The sequence below is a fragment of the Megalobrama amblycephala genome, linkage group LG6, assembly GCF_018812025.1.
Source record: "Megalobrama amblycephala isolate DHTTF-2021 linkage group LG6, ASM1881202v1, whole genome shotgun sequence".
NCBI lineage: Eukaryota > Metazoa > Chordata > Actinopteri > Cypriniformes > Xenocyprididae > Megalobrama > Megalobrama amblycephala.
The window spans coordinates 42,173,535-42,190,895 of NC_063049.1; the positions used below are offsets into that span (position 1 = coordinate 42,173,535).

At 34.6% G+C, this 17,361-nt stretch overlaps 2 protein-coding genes and 1 long non-coding RNA gene across 5 annotated transcripts in view; 1 reads left to right on the forward strand and 2 right to left on the reverse strand.

Annotated features, from left to right (window-relative positions):
* The window catches only part of gcgb (glucagon b), a 2,891-nt gene extending 747 nt beyond the window's left edge, over window positions 1-2,144 (forward strand). The window contains exons 2-4 of the mRNA XM_048194683.1: window positions 38-140; window positions 541-699; window positions 1,901-2,144. Coding sequence (XP_048050640.1) covers window positions 43-140; window positions 541-699; window positions 1,901-2,021 — 378 coding nt within the window. The 5' untranslated portion in view covers window positions 38-42 and the 3' untranslated portion in view covers window positions 2,022-2,144. The remainder of the gene's footprint in view (window positions 1-37; window positions 141-540; window positions 700-1,900) is intronic.
* LOC125270766 overlaps window positions 1-6,009 on the reverse strand; it is a 14,648-nt gene extending 8,639 nt beyond the window's left edge. The window contains exons 1-2 of the long non-coding RNA XR_007185464.1: window positions 5,884-6,009; window positions 3,731-3,933 (exon numbers count right to left, since the gene is read on the reverse strand). This is a non-coding gene — a long non-coding RNA (uncharacterized LOC125270766). The remainder of the gene's footprint in view (window positions 1-3,730; window positions 3,934-5,883) is intronic.
* Window positions 6,010-8,554: 2,545 nt separating this feature from the next.
* Window positions 8,555-17,361, reverse strand: part of slc4a10b (solute carrier family 4 member 10b) — an 83,241-nt gene continuing 74,434 nt past the window's right edge. For all 3 annotated transcript variants that reach the window (XM_048194685.1, XM_048194686.1, XM_048194687.1), the window contains 4 exons: window positions 16,084-16,148; window positions 13,918-14,013; window positions 13,516-13,545; window positions 8,555-11,238 (listed from right to left, as the gene is read on the reverse strand). In XM_048194685.1, the coding sequence (XP_048050642.1) occupies window positions 13,533-13,545; window positions 13,918-14,013; window positions 16,084-16,148 (174 nt within the window). In that variant the 3' untranslated portion in view covers window positions 8,555-11,238; window positions 13,516-13,532. The remainder of the gene's footprint in view (window positions 11,239-13,515; window positions 13,546-13,917; window positions 14,014-16,083; window positions 16,149-17,361) is intronic.

The following is a 17,361-nucleotide window of genomic DNA, read 5'->3' on the forward strand; positions in this document are numbered from 1 at the left end:
ATGGTTTACTGAGTAGCTGTACGGTCTGCATCCTCAGGTAAGATGATGGTAAAGATCTACGCCTTCATTGGACTTTTACTTCTCATCTTGATCCAGAGCAGCCTGCAGATTCCCATACAAGACACGGAAGAAAACGCCAGGTATGAGCAACTAAATTATTCTTAATTATTTAATTTTTAATGGCCTCTACAGCTGGGATTTGTGATTGTTCCCTTTACAATCAAACACAACCTGGGACACCTTTAACCTCAAAATAAAAAAAGGAACTGAAAGAAAATGAAGCATTTTTCTAGGACAATTAAATAAAAATATTTCTAATTTTGTTGTGAAATGTGCAATTTTAGCTTCAAAGGCTATTACATGGCAGATACAGATTCAACAAAATACAAACATTACGTGAAATGTGTTTATCGGTCATAAAAATAATGTCAAAATGAATGCATTATTTCTTTCTTTTGATTTTGGGGTAAAATGTGACCCAGGCATGCTTTTGATGGGTTTTTCTTTTTGGAGAATGACATATTTGATATTGACTTTCAGCTTTATGTCTGAGGAGGACGCACTATTTAATGACCCAAGAGAAGTTAACAACATGAAGAGACATTCAGAAGGCACCTTCTCAAACGATTACAGTAAATACCTGGAGACCAGGAGAGCACAAGACTTTGTTCAGTGGCTAATGAACTCCAAAAGGAGCGGGTGAGTTTATAAGCTCTTGCAAAATATTTAAGAAACAAAAAATAATAATAAAATGACATATCCAGCCATATCCAACTTTAACTATTTTCAGTTAGTCTTTTACATGACGTCTCAATCGTCAAGCAAGAGAAGTTAAAATTATTAAATGTAATTAAGAAATTAGAAAAATATTGTTTTCACTCATTGGAAATTCATTTCAATTAATTCCCACATGACAAGAATACAGCATTAGAATGGTTAAAAATGCCTTGTATTGAAATTAAAATTACCAAATGGTGATAATTTAAATTAAAGTACATTTACACTGTCATTCAAAAGTTTGGACTTGGTAAAAAAAAAAAAAAATGGTAACACTTTAGATAGGGGTCCAATTCTCACTATTAACTATAGCATGCATGTTACTAGGATATTGGCTGATTATTAGTACTTATAAAGCACATATTAATGCCTTATTCTGCATGACCATATTCTATATCCCTTAATCCTACCAATACCTAAACTTAACAACTACCTTACTAACTACTAATAAGCAGGAATTATGAGTTTATTGAGGCAAAAGTCATAGTTAATAGTTAATATTGAGAATTGGAATCTAAAGTGTGACCAAAAATATTATGTTTCTGAAAAAAGTGTTTATTTTATGCTCACCAAGGCATTTATTTCATCAAAAATACAGTAAAATTGTGAAATATTATTACAATTTAAAATAAGTGTTTTCCATTTCAAAATATTGTAAAATGTAATTTATTCCTGTGATCAAAGCTGATTTTTCAGCACCATTACTCCAGTCTTCAGTGTCACATGATCCTTCAGAAGTCATTTTAATATGAAACATATTATCAATGTTGAAAACAGTTGTGCTGCCTCATATTTTTGTGGAAACCGTGATAAATTTATTCAGGATTGAAAATTATTTGATCAATAGAAAGTTCAAAAGAACAAAATTTATTTAAAATAGAAATCTTTTGTAACATTATAAATGTCTTTACTATACTGATCAATTTAATGTATCCTTGCTGAATAAAATTAATAATTTCCATATATATATATATATATATATATATATATATATATATATATATATATATATATATATAAACCTTTTGAAAAAAAGTATAAATGCATATAGTTTATTATTAATATATCACATATTGGACACAAAGAATATCAGCCTTTCTAACTAAACGTCCTTCTCCCCCAGAGTTCCCACACGACGCCACGCAGACGGCACATACACCAGTGATGTCAGCTCCTACCTGCAGGACCAGGCGGCAAAAGAGTTCGTGTCCTGGCTGAAAACAGGGAGAGGGCGACGCGAGTGAGGATTTTCCAGTACGAGATAAAAACTACCCTGCATAACTGTGATATTCGACGATACTCTGTTTTATAATGACTAGTGCTGTCAGTTTCATCGAATCATGCAAATAAATCTTTCTTCAAATGAAGCAGTTGGTGTTTTGGTTTTTGAGCGACTATGTAAACCAATTTAAAAAATACAACCCAGAGTATGTTTAAAAAAAAAACAGGTTCGGTTGAGGAAAAAAGTGGATTGCACAGACTACATTGTGTTTTGTGTATTCAACTGTTGGCTTTTTGGCAGTTATTTCATACTTGAAATTGAAAACCAAGCTTGTAAATTTTCTGTTCAGTCTGTCATGTTAATAATCTTGCATATTGTTTGGCAGTTTGGGACATTTTCTTTACTTTTAATGATAAATTATTTTGCCCTCTGTTGGATTGGTATAGAAGCTTGTTCCTGCCACTAAATAAAAATGTAAAAATTGTGACTTTTTATCTCACAATTCTGACTTTTTTCCTCAGAATTGCGAGATTTAAACTTGCAATTGCGAGCTATAAAGTCAGAATTGCAAAACAAAGTCAGAATTGCGGGTTATAAAGTCAGAATTGCATGATATTAAGTCAAAATTGAGTGATATAAATTCAGATTTGTGAGTTATAAAATCAGAATTGAGTGATAAAGTCAAAATTGTGTGATGTAAAGTCAGAATTGTGAGTTATAAAATCAGAATTGCGAGCTATAAAGTCAGAATTGCAAAACAAAGTGAGAATTGCGAGATATAAAGTCAGAATTGCGAGCTATAAAGTCAGAATTGCAAAACAAAGTGAGAATTGCGAGATATAAAGTCAGAATTGCGAGTTATAAAGTCAGAATTGCAAAACATAAAGTCAGAATTGCAAGATATAAAGTCAGAATTGCGAGTTATAGTCAGAATTGCATGATATAAAGTCAAAATTGAGTGATATAAAGTCAGATTTGCGAGATATAAAGTCAGAATTGAGTGATGTAAAATCAGAATTGCGAGTTGTAAAGTCAGAATTGTGTGATAAAAAGTCAGAAGAATTACGTGTTATAAAGTCAGAATTGCAAGATATAGTTGCAAATCTGAGAAAAAAACTTTCTTTTTTCAATTCTGACTATATCACGCAAATCTGACTTTATATCATGCAATTCTGATTTTATAGCTCGCAATTGCAAGTTTAAATCTCACAATTCTGATTTTGTATTACAATTCTGAGAAAAAAAGGCAGAATTGTGAGATAAAAAGTCGCAATTACCTTCTTTTTTTTATTATTCCATGGCGGAAACAAGCTTTCATAGATTGGCACCTGATGCCCAATGTAAAATATAAGCCTTGATGCAAAACCCAGTGATAACTTTAGTTCACTTAAAAGGCAACAATAGAATGACACATTCATATCACTGTCCCTTTGAGAAAACATACAACATTGAGACTTCATGAACAGTTAAAATGCTATTTGTCAAGATGTCATGCAAGCAAATGCTGCAAATCAAACACAATCCATGTGGGAAAGCAACTGCAATCAAACAGAATAACCATGTGTCAAATGGCTTCAATCATTCTGTCAGTATAACAAACAGGATTCAGAGTTCATCTTAAGTCAAGCTTGAACTCCACTCAGGTACCTTTTCAAATGATCTTCCTCCATAATCCCTGAGGAGAACTTACTTCAGCGCTCTAAACTGGCCCGATGTGTCACTTCTGCTTACCTTACCGTATCTAACATGACACTGACAGAAGATGGGAGTCACCAAAGCCTTGTGGAAATGTGTCAATTATCCAGCACTGTCAGGGACCCTGGAGCCGCACGTCTCCGGTCCTTCAGCATGGAGGAAACGGCACTGGTGCCAGAGATGCAGTCCGTCCTGGGAGCAGGTCTCTCTCTGAGCTGTCAGCTGACGCTACAAACCATCTGTTCACCAAAAAAAACACAAAATATCAAGCCAACACACTCACTCCTTTTAAAAGAGGAGAACCTAAATATACTTAATACATGTAACACTGGTTGTTTGTCAAGACAAACTTGTGTCTGTAAGTTTAAAAACTCTTCAAGTTACTTAAGTACAAGACTGATGTACTTAAGTTGAAACAACTTTTATGATAATTATACGGTCCATTTTTCATCAATTTGGAGCTTGACAGCCTCCTATTTGAAAGTGTGTGTGTGTATAGCCAAACCTTTGCTTGTGAGGGTCAAATGTCCTCATTTTTATAGTGAAATATTATGACAACCATCTAATGAAGACATTTTACTGGTCCTTACTAGTTAAAAAGGCTTATAACCAAGCCAAAACATGTTTTTCTTTAAATCTAGTGTTTTGCACATGTTTCTGTGATTGGGGTAGGTTGGGACAGGCCATAGAAAATAGCATTTACTCGATATAAAATCAATGGAAGTCCATTCAATGTCCTCACTAATATAGTGAAACAAACGTGTGAGATATATATATATATATATATATATATATATATGTAGAATTAAGAGCTGAGATTACATTAAAGCATGCTAAAGGGTTAGTTCACCCAAAAATGAAAATTCTGTCATTTATTACTCACCCTCATGCCGTTCCACACCCGTAAGACCTTCGTTCATCTTCAGAACACAAATTAAGATATTTTAGTTGAAATCCGATGGCTCCGTGAGGCCTCCATAGCCAGCAATGACATTTCCTCTCTCAAGATCCATTAATGTACTAAAAACATATTTAAATCAGTTCATGTGAGTACAGTGGTTCAATATTAATATTATAAAGCAACGAGAATATTTTTGGTGCGCCAAAAAAAATAAAATAACGACTTATGTAGTGATGGCCGATTTCAAAACACTGCTTCAGGAAGCTTCGGAGCATAATGGATCAGCGTATCGAATCAGCGGTTCAGAGCGCCAAAGTCACGTGATTTCAGCAGTTTGGCGGTTTGTCACGTGATCCGAATCATGAATCACACTGATTCATTATGCTCCGAAGCTTCCTGAAGCAGTGTTTTGAAATCGGCCATCACTATATAAGTCGTTATTTTGTTTTTTTGGCGCTCCAAAAATATTCTCGTCGCTTTATAATATTAATATTGAACCACTGTACTCACATGAACTGATTTAAATATGTTTTTAGTACATTAATGGATCTTGAGAGAGAAAATGTCATTGCTGGCTATGCAGGCCTCACTGAGCCATCGGATTTCATCAAAAATATCTTAATTCGTGTTCCGAAGATGATTGAAGGTCTTACGGGTGTGGAACGACATGAGAGTGAGTAATTAATGACATTATTTTCATTTTTGGGTGAACTAACCCTTTAAAGAGCTTATATATGTTTACGTTTGCCGTTAATTAGTGAATGTAGCTTCACAGCTCTATCCGCCGCTTGTTAAGTCGTGACGTAAGGAGCGCCGTTTCCGGGTCCAAGCCTCGACTCGTTTCATTTGAGAATGCCATCGACGGCCGTTTATGAGAGCTATTTATTCTTTTTAAACATCAATCATTTAAAAAAGTTAAACATTTTAAATACTTACAGTCTACACAACAGGCTCCGTGCTCACAGCCTCACAGTTATTAATATTTTAACGATTTATAAAAGATGAATCATTGTCTGGCCATCTGGAATTTTGGTATGGAGATAAAGGTTATAATTATATATTTTTGTAGTATTACACCACATCGTGTATGTATATTAGCACCATTCGTTGTTTTCTTGTGGTATGAGATAGAGCGTTAGGACCCGGAAGCGCCGCCGCGTGACGTCAGACTTAACAACCGACATGTCGTTTTTATGTTATGGAAATGGATTTTGAAACAAGCCAAACACATTTTGTCCAATAAAAATATGTTGCCTTTGTGAAACCACCACAACAACTTGCAACTCACCCTTGTAATTTAAAGTGTGCAGGAACGATCGAATAGTTTTCTCGTTCTCCAAACAAGATATCTTCCACAGAAATGGTGCTCAGTAACGAGCAACGTAACAGGTGCTAACTTCTTCCTCATTTAAACCCCGCCCCCAAAACCAGCTGTCATAAATGATTGACAGGCAGTGAACGTTTCTGATTGGGTAAAAAAGCGCGGTCTAGTCCTGTAACTCATTTTACAGGTGATGACGCGTTTTAACGATCATTAATATCGCAAATCCTGCAAAGTTTTTTATATTTTCATTTTTTTTTTAATATGTACATTTACAACACTATCCTTAGTATTATATTATCTTTGCATTAAATTACAAAAAACTAGTTAACGCTGCTGTAGGCTAGAGACCTGCGTGGGACGGATTTTTCAGTCCCACTCCCGCAGGATTCTGTCACGCTCCAGTCCGCTCCCGCAAAAAAATTATGTTATCTTGTCCCGCTCCCGCCCGCAACATTCATGTTTTGTCCCGCTCCCACCTGCAAAATCCCGCATAAAAGTAGCCTATATAGATTTTTGGCAGTACATACATGAAATTTACATGAAATATTAAGTTATGTGTCGCCGGCCACAACATCCCAGCATAAACGCTCACGAAAAAATATTTGTTATTAAAGCATCAACATTCACAAACCACAGTTAGTTTTAGCAGAAAAGCAAGCTGCTGAATGCATGACATGGTAGAATGCGCGCGAAGAGCGCTACTTAGTTTATAATGACTAAAAAGCTGTTCATCGCGATCTCACAAAGCTCGCTTATAACACAATGAAAATATCAGCAATGAATCTTTCATAATATCTACACTTCGTGTGTTATAATAGGATTCGTGAGCACGCAAATTTCAGCACTGCATAAAAACGGTGAGAGGATTCTAACACAAACACCTCTGATTGGCCAGTGCGTCTCAGAAATCAACAGATATGTCTGTGATTGGCTACATTGCTCAACGCTGCAAACACGAATCTCGCTTGCAACTGTAAATCGTTTTTATTTTATATTAGTTGTTCTTGTTGCTTTTTGTGCAATATATGAATAACAATTAATTCGTTTTTAGATATTTTATGCTCAGGAGTCCCGCGAATCATTGGGAGTGACGGTAAAAATGACATCTTTTTCTCTTCTGTTATCAATCGCTGTCTATTTTTTCCTCTTTTTGAAAGTTGTGAAAACACTATTGTGAAGGTTTTCTTTTGCTATTTGCACAAATGGAATCAGATGATTTATTTCACAAATTCCATTCGAAAAGTGAAACTTGTATATTATATTCATTCATTACACGCAGACTGATATATTTCAAATGTTTATTTCTTTTAATTTTGATGATTATAAATGACAACTAAGGAAAATCCCAAATTCAGTATCTCAGAAAATTAGAATATTGTGAAAAGGTTCAATATTGAAGACACCTGGTGCCACACTCTAATCAGCTAATTAACTCAAAACACCTGCAAAGGCCTTTAAATGGTCTCTCAGTCTAGTTCTGTAGGCTACACAATCATGGGGAAGACTGCTGACTTGACAGTTGTCCAAAAGACGACCATTAACACCTTGCATAAGGAGGGCAAGACACAAAAGCTCATTGCAAAAGAGGCTGGCTGTTCACAGAGCTCTGTGTCCAAGCACATTAATAGAGAGGCGAAGGGAAGGAAAAGATGTGGTAGAAAAAAGTGTACAAGCAATAGGGATAACCGCACCCTGGAGAGGATTGTGAAACAAAACCAATTCAAAAATGTGAGGGAGATTCGCAAAGAGTGGACTGCAGCTGGAGTCAGTGCTTCAAGAACCACTACGCACAGACGTATGCAAGACATGGGTTTCAGCTGTCGCGTTCCTTATGTCAAGCCACTCTTGAACAACAGACAGTGTCAGACAGATAGACAGACAGATATATATATATATATATATATATATATATATATATATAGACGCTGTATTTACTTTATATTCATTTTGGCATTCAATTTATCGAAAGTGACTTACTGCACAATTGAATTTATTTATATTAAAGATTTGCACAGGCCTAAAATTTGCACTTACTATTTCATTTCTCCTTATACTACAATTTTTTTTTTTTTAACATTTGTTTTTGTTTCGCATATAACGTCTTCTACCGACTTATCAAACTATTCTTATATAAATAATAGTTTCTATAAAACCCTGGCTTGTACAGCAACTCGACATTTATAATTATTAACAAATCTGAGGATGTTTTGCATTGATAACATTAGTATGTAGTTCTAATAAAAGAACTGTCATTGTATTTACACAATTTTATCCACAATATATGCTTCCTAATGCCTTCTGATATGTCAAATAAGCTTAGAGTAAAACTTAAGTTTTATTTTCTGAATAAATGAGCAAAACCCCCAAATCAGTAATTTAGTGTCATGGTAATGCAATTTTAGAGAGTGAAAGAGAGAGGGAGGGAAAGTCTGTTTTTGTGAATTTGTGAATGTGAACTTTATTAAAGATTCATCTCATTGTTTAAGAAATAATAAGACTTTGTAATTTCCAGCCATCTCAACATATAGAGAAGGGATGGATTATGACTGATATGATTTTGACTGTATGTTTTTTCTTTTTCTGTCAATTACAGAAAAATGGTATAAGATAATCTTCATCCAGGGACACATCCATATTCATATGGCAGAGCTTTTTATTTCACTGTAGAAGAAAAAGCAGGAACAAAAACTTCAGAAAAATCTAATTATCTCTCCCAGTTCATGAAACACAAGTGCAAATGAAGGATATTTATGCCATATCCCCCCAAAAACAATGAAAGCACACAGTTAAAAGATCTCAAAGTCGCACCGCACAGACACACAGAGGATATATTCCAGATAATTTACACAAACATCAACACACAGTCAAAAGAACTAGATGTATTACTCCAGTAATCTAAAAGGACTTAAAAGCTTAAGTCAGAATAAACTGTGAAAATATTAGCATGAAAACAATCACTCGTCTTTCAAAATCAAACCATCTGAGTGTGAAGATATACCCATACAAAACAAATATATGCATAACAATAAGAGCAAAACATATGAATCAAACTATGGTAATAATATTACAGTATGTATGATTTTGTATATATTTGTTATAAATATCCATAGCAATATAAATGGCAGAAGTTACAGGTTTTTAAATGGAAATAATTCATTTTATAAGGAACTCAACATGCAACAAAATACTAAAATCATTATTCGATGGACCCGCACTTCTAAAACACTATTGCTTTTTATGAAAAGGGAATGCAATCTGTATCTGAAGATGCATTTACAGTACAGTATCCAGATAATGCATTCAATTGCTTAAGAGATAATACAGACAATCATTTTGAGGGGACAGTTTACTGATGTGCAGCTGATATGACTTCAGATGTCTTTCCATCATCATTATTGGCATGAAAACACATCTACACTTTGGCATTGTGAGGATCAACATACAGCCTTCAAAATAGAGGTATGAACTTTAGACAAGTCTGATGGAAATAATATTTACACAAGCAGCATTCTTAGTACAAATAATTGCAAAAATATGAATAGCTAAAATTAATGTTCTAAGATTTAATTCCTCATTGCATAAATGCAAAGACAGCGTTCAGCAAAATACAGCAATTTTCTGATATCCGCAGGTATATCAAGAACTTACAATATGTTTTTATGGTTTTTATCCAAGTGTCTTACAGTAAGTACAGTGACTGCAGGAAAACTGACCCTCGATAAGTGAAGTGTCTTGCTCAAGGACCCAATGGTGGCAAACTTGAATATATTGCCAAAAAGCTGAAAAATATCCTTGGTTTAGCTAATCAATTTCTGTAGATATTGTCTACACCTTTGTTTAAAACTGTACCTTTAGGGATGTGAAAGTTGTGTAGGAATACTTTTTAAAAAATACAAAACATATAAAATATTGAGAGCATTTAAAATAAAGTTTAAAATTTTTCAAATTCTGCCACACTTTCTCCTCATCTTACACACATGAACAATCGATGTCTCCGCTTTATTTGCTGGTATTACTATTACGTATGTACAGGCTATATACCTAGAAGCTAAAAAGCTTAGCATTGTGATATACTTTATAAATATAGAAACACAAGACAAGACTGGGAGCTTCATATGTGCGTTTACTTGTTACTTTAAGGACAAAAATGCTGGATAATGTGCCCAGAATCTGTAAAAACTCATGTTCATAAAGCAAATAATGTTTTTATCATAACACAAATGTGAAAGGTTATCATTTAGGAGTTGGGTTAGGGGTAGAGCGTGTACGGGTTATTCTGATTAGCCTAAAATTTGCATTATTCATAACAGTGGCCGGTTGCATAAACTGCTTAGACTAGTCTTACAAATTAGTCTGCTAATGATTTTCTTCAAGACTGGTCATAACTTGAAGAAAGTCAGTTACATAAAAAGGTAGATTGGTCTCATTTGAATAAAAAAGTAACACCGTGTCCTAACCAGACGCGCCGCGACACGCAATGTTTTCCATGTCGGTGTTTTTGTTCTTGAATTTCTGACTGGGTTTCTAGAGCAAAGGTTTTGTGAAAAAACGTAGAAGATTTAAATACAAAGTCTGTAAAATAAACTGTAAAAAGGATTTGATGATCACTAGTGATAGTATTTTGTTCTGTGTTGTCATCATTCAGGTTGTATTTTAGCTTTAATGTACATTTTTTTTAACAAAGCAGCTGATATTGCCATAGAAACTAGTGGACTGACGACTCGCTTTCACTCCAAAATGGCGGAAGTGTAGGGCTACTACTGTTGCAATGGAGGGTTCTATTGGCTTTCATTTCTTTTCAGTGTAAGTTATGTGTTATCCTGGTTAGGACACGGTGTAAGACTGATTAGCCCCAGGGTTGCCAGGTTTTCACAACAAAACTAGCCCAATCGCGTTCCGGGGGGGTAAAATCCACATTTTGGGCGGGGTTCCCCTGGTCAAATTCACATTCCAGGGGCTAGATATCATGTTATTTAGGGTTGCTTCAACCCGTGGACATGAAAAACAACCCAACAGTGTAAAAGTACCCTAATTCCACGGGAAAACCGCAGACTAACTAATTGCTAGTTGATCACACTAGATCTTAAGACTTAAGTCTTAACTTAGCAGCTATGTTTATGAAACTGGCCACAGTAGGAATAGTTCACTTCAATAGTTCAGGAATAGTTTTTCTTCATTTTTATGAACTATTCCTTCTAAAAAACAACAGAAGTCTATTTGGATAGCTAAGGGTGTGTGTGTACACAGTGTATCAGATAAGTCAGATTCTCATCTCTTCTTTCCATCGACGCTCCTTGTGCACTCTCTTAATTAGACAGGCTGCAAAATAACATAAAAAGGATAATTAGTTTACCCGAATTAACCTAAACTGCAATAGTTTAGTGTGTATGATTATTAGTTTGGCAAATCCAGTTCATTTTTTCCATAGAGAAACTGATTTTTAATTATACTATAATAACCTTTCAATCATTAGCTCTGAGTCTTCCTGTAAAGACACCACAGATTAACTCATAAAATAAACTAATTAATAAAAACAGGCTGGAGAACTTAACTACCCATAACCATCAAGAAAAATTCCAGTTACTGTGGAAACTGCACTCCTAAGAAGCATTGCAAACGCTGTAATCAAGTCTCCTTACACTCTTAACTCTTAACTTTTTCTATATTGCACTTCAAATATGTGGTATTTTATATTCATAATGTTTTTACTGCAATGATTTACAGTCAATATTTTTATATTGTTCCATCACTGCTAATTTGATAGTTATATGCAATGCAGCATTGGATGTAGTTCATTTCTTGTGCATTTGTTGTTTTTCCAAATAAATCACATCAAAGTTTATAACATTTTGATTCATCTTGGAGCTGGCTGGTTTTGGTTCTGTGGTTTTAATGCATCAGAACTTTTTAATTAAAGAAAATTTGGTAACACTTTACTTGAAGGGGTGTGCATAAGACTGACATGACACCTTCATAATCATGACATGACACATGTCATGAATATGAAGGAGGTTTTATGAATGTTTATGACAACTGTCATTAAGTGTCATTCGCTCAATTATGTCATTTTAAATGCAAAGATGACATTGTTTGAGATGTCCGAGTTATGACGACTTGACATAAACCAATACATCATAACCTGTCAGTGTCTTTGTCATGACAACTTGACATCATTTAGCTTTATGGGTTAACATTGCATTAAACTGTCATGTCGTTGGTTTTGACATTGGCTGTCATGAGGCCATTATAATAGTGTCATAAATATGTATCTTGAGCTCAAGTACAGTGGTACAAATTGAACTTGTCATTAAAATGTCATTAAGTGACAAAACTCTGACAAATAATTTTATAACAGTGTCATGACTATTTTTCATTTCATGTTTTTTTTTTTTTTTTTTTTTTAAGTTTCCTCCAACAGAAGGTCAGATAATAGACAATTTCAAATTTCGTAAAAAAGATGACACTGTTATAAAATAATGGTAACACTTTATTTTAGGGTCTTTTAACTAGTTGCTTATTACTATTAGCATTCATATGGCTAAAATATTGGCTATTTATTAGTACTTATGAAGCACATATTAATGCCTTATTATGCATGACCTTATTCTACATTCTTAATCCTACCCAATACCTAAACCTAACAATTAACTATAATAAGCAGTAAATTAAGAGTTTATTGAGGGAAAAGTCATAGTTAATCGTTTATATATGTGTTCCCTATACTGAAATGTTACCAAAATAATGTAATGTAATGTTAACCCATAAAGCTAAGTAGTTTTTTAAGTTTGATAATTAATCTGCTATGTCATGTTTATGACAGGTTATGATGTTTTGCTAATGTCAAGTTGTCATGACAAAGACACTGACAGGTTATGATGTGTTGGTTTATGTCAAGTTGTCGTAACAAAGACATCTCAAACAATGTCATCTTTGCATTAAAAATGACATAATTGAGCGAATGACATTTAATGACAGTTGTCATAAACATGCATAAAACCTCCTTCATATTCATGACACGTGTCATGTCAAGATTATGAAGGTGTCATGTCAGTCTTATGCACACCCCTTCAAGTAAAGTGTTACCGAAAATTTGCAAATGCCTATGAAGAAAAAGAATGGGAAAAACATTTCTCTGTTGCCATTTGGTGAGTTTGCTAGTTTTATTCATGTCAAATAGACTTTATATGCAGAATATTTCCCTCTGAATTCATTGCACATGATGATCTTAATAATAATAATTAATAATAATAAGCAGACCGGACACACATTCATGTTCACGGCTGATTAGACATTTTTCTTGTCCAAGTAGTAAACAACAACAACAACAACAAAAGACGGTCACATGCTGTCTATCTTTGTCTGACACTTACAGAGAGATGTGAATGATTTATTGTTTTCGACTGACTAACTGGATGGGAAAATTGGGGTGAATTCCAACATTCTTGGAGAGACACATAATGGTAAATGTCTGTTCCAGATGGATTACAATCAAATTTTGTCAAACACCGCCAATTTGACCAAAATACTTGTTGCCATGCAAAGAAAGACGAGATGAGATCCTAAAGTGACGTGGGATGTTGCTATGAGAACACTCACCTTTGGGGGCTCAGCATCTAGGAAAGGGGACTAAGAAAAAAGAAAGAATAAATAATTAAATCAAACTGGGTTATCATGTAGAATAAATGGGTTAAAAAAGGCCAATATGTAGTATGATGTTTCCAAACAATGACCATGTGAAGGTGTAGTAAACATTTTTTTAAAAGTTAATGTACAGAAAACTAAAAGACAGATGTTTTGTCTACATTCCCTGTAAATACTACAGTAAAACAGCCGTAAAGGACTATTATAAATCATGCAATCGCTTAACTTCAGCATGTAATTCATCCCAAACCGTTTACAACCAAGTGCCATAAACATGAATGATTCTTCAAATCATGTGGCTGGATTCAGAAAGATGTGTTTATACCAAAAACATTTCATATGAAAATGAATCAGAACCTTTTGGGATCATTTTTGGAGTTGACGGTGTTCCAAGTACTTCCAAAGGAGCCTCGGGACATTTCATCAGTAATGTTGACAATAGAAGGATCATCTCTGAAAATATCCAATAAAAGCATAAATATAACATTAATATTCTGGTCTGTGCATGAAACCAATCAAAAAATAGAAATTCAGACTCAAAATTGTAATATAATAGTGAATGCTTGACAACTGCTTATTAATAAATGTTAATATTTATCATTTGTGTCTTTTTTCAAAACGCATTACTTGAAGATTTTCAACCTTTATTCTATTTATTCTCTCTTGGGTATGTATGTACAGTATGCATGTACTGTAAGTACCTAGAGCATCTGGAATCCATTCCAAAAGACTTTAGATATAGATAGACGTTGCACTCTTATTACTATGAATGGGAGAAAGTGCAACACGCAATATGGCAGAATAAGCCCCGCCTTCTAAATAAAAGAGCCAATTGCCAATTGGTAAAGTCATTGTGTCACGGCAGCTCTGGTTGCTATAGAAACAGTCACTATTCTGAGACGCGCACGTAGGACTGCACATGAACATTGGCTGGTCAAGCCTGAAAAATGCATTTTTTTGTCATGATTTGAGTGTTTACAAACAAAATTTATGAGACGGTTGCTGTTAAATTTCATTGGTGATTTTAAATATGAAATTTAATCATAAGTTTGGTGAACAGCTTTGGTGAATTTGATATTTCCCCATTCAAAGAGATTGAAGCTTCACTTGCATGACTGAAAGAGAGGTGTTTCAAAGATGGCCGCCGAGTGAAATAACTTGCATTAAAGGGACATTGACCATACCAAATTCCTTGTGCTGCTCTTAGAAGAAAAGATTTTATACAGAAGCTTCTGTCAGGCACTTCATATATACAGTAGAACCTCCCATTGGATTTCATTTAGTTTTAACTGAATCATTTTTTTAAGTAGTTTTTGATTTTAGTTAAATTGTATGAATTATAAGCTGCTCATAAACATACTTTATCACTAGAAAACATTTAAATAGGAAAGTATGCAATCATTTAAGACATTTCTCATTTTATAGAACCTTTTTGGCATAAAGGAACTTTAAAATTGAGTCAAAAACACTTGGTAAGGAATAATTGATGACTGGGCATTGAATTATTACAAAATAATTCACACCTGAGGTGGTAAAGCAGCCATGACACGAAGCGGGTGTGCATTATTTTCTAATAATTCAACGGACTGAAGTCAATTATTCTGCTTATACTACCTGAAGACACTGTTCTGCTGTTGTATTTCAAGACATTTGTCAGGTTTTTGTCCTTAAAATGCTCGTGTGTGGGACTAATTTCTTACGCATCTCATCCCAAGCCTCCGTTGCTAATTCCAAAACGTCATTTCAGAACTAGTAACGAAGGCTTGAGCCATTGAGAAGTTATTAATTCAGTTATTCAGAAAGAGAGAGAGATTAAGTGTGTGAATTACCTGAGTCTGTGTGCATCTCTCAACAGTGTTCGGCAGCAGCGTCTCTACTAATAGCGAAACTGTAAGTTTATCTGCTTCAAGAACAGCGCAGTTATTGCCTCTCTAGTGAGAAATGTTGGTAAACTAGAGTTGCTAGACTATTTTACAGATAAATTCGTCAGAGCAGCGCTGACAACACCATGCGAGTGTGTATCCGTACTGTTCTGTACATAAAATATAATTTTGTGGCAAAAAAACATGGAAATTTGACGTTGTTATCTTGTTTACTATATTTATTTGCTTGTTCGGTGTCGTTGTGGATCTTTTGCGGTTGTAGGCCGTAAGGACCTATTGAGATCACTGAAATCATTGGTGAAGTGACATGGAACTGTAATGCGGTCGAGACCTGCTAGAACTACTTTATCCATGTGTTTCCCTGAAAATAATTGCACTCCTTAGAATGTTCGTCAACCAATCAGATTCAAGCATTCAACAGCCCCGTAGTATAAAGTTCTACACAGAACCCCGTTAAACATCGTTTTCTAAGAGTGTGTGTCGGTGAACACTGATATAAAAAATAAAATAGTGCACTCAAAGTCGTGTTTTATGGAACCCGTGGATATCACTGTTACTATGGCCTTACTGTTTTAATAAGCCAACAAAAACTAGTATTGCTTGCTATTGTGAGAATTAGTTAGGAAAATCTGGTCCATACTTGTAATGTCCCTCCAATGGCACTTGTACGATTCCTTCTTCCTCTGCCAAAATACTTTGCTCCTCCTGGCAGAAAACACAGGGAGAAGGAGCGAGAGAGAGAGTTTTATTCCCGTCCAGCCAAAGAGAACTTCAGAGACCCTTTGAGATTAAATAACTTTGCTGAGGGACATTTTGGCAGATCAATTCATGTTCCATTTGTTTGGCATGAAATAAATGCATTCAGATACTGAGGTGGGTGAATCGGGGTCTCTCTATAAGAAACGTATCATGGCAATTTTAGCAAGAGTAAAACATGAGATTATTTGCCAGGGGGTCAGAAAGTCTCTGAATGCAGGAAAAACAAACTGTAAAACTGGAGCACAAATCAGATCTCCTCATTAAAGCAGGACCTCCGTGAGTACTCAAAAACAGAGAAGAAATCTCATCCTTTTCCTCTCATTCAGCTTATATAAATAACTCAACCAGCAGTCATGTTTTATTATTCAGTTACATAGAAATCATCTTCCAAATACTAATTACTTGTGTTATTAGGGGTCCAAACAGTCAAGTTTTTGTAGCAGGTTATTATTTCCCCCTTATTATTATTATTGTCGCTGTGTGGCAAAAAGTCACCAAATTTTGCTTTAGGGTTATTTCAGTGGCAAAATGTACTAATCCCAATTATGTGATGGATTTATGCTGCCTAGCAACTAAATTACAACAATATAAAATATAAGTACTGCTGGCCGGTTTGAGTGACGGATGACAAATTTTGTGTGAAATGCTCCTTTTCTCAGCTCTTCCAGACCTTTTTTTTCTCGATGAAAAAAAGATGAAACTATGCACAAAATTGGGCATGCATGCTATATACCTGGATATATAACTAACTAAATGTGAAGGAATAGCTGGCAAATACTTGCAGAATATTTAGAAATTTACAGTTTATGTTGTAACATTTTGAAATCTGAAAGCCTGGCTTTGCCAAACCGCTTGAGTGATTAAGTGATTTATTTATGCAATGAATTATGTACATTTGGTTTTATGAACATTTTACACAGAAATGTATCCTGCTCATGTTTAATAAATAAGGCTCAATGTCAATAAAAGTGTGAGTGAATGTCATACCACTCAAATCCGACAGAGGGCGCGAGCATTCAAATGTTTGGGATCAAGATTTAATTCTTTTATTAAACATTTATTCAGAAAGGATGCATTAGAGTGACCAAAAGTGACACTAAAGATCTTTAAAGTGTTACAAAAGATTCTATTTTAAATACATTCTGTTCATTTGAACATT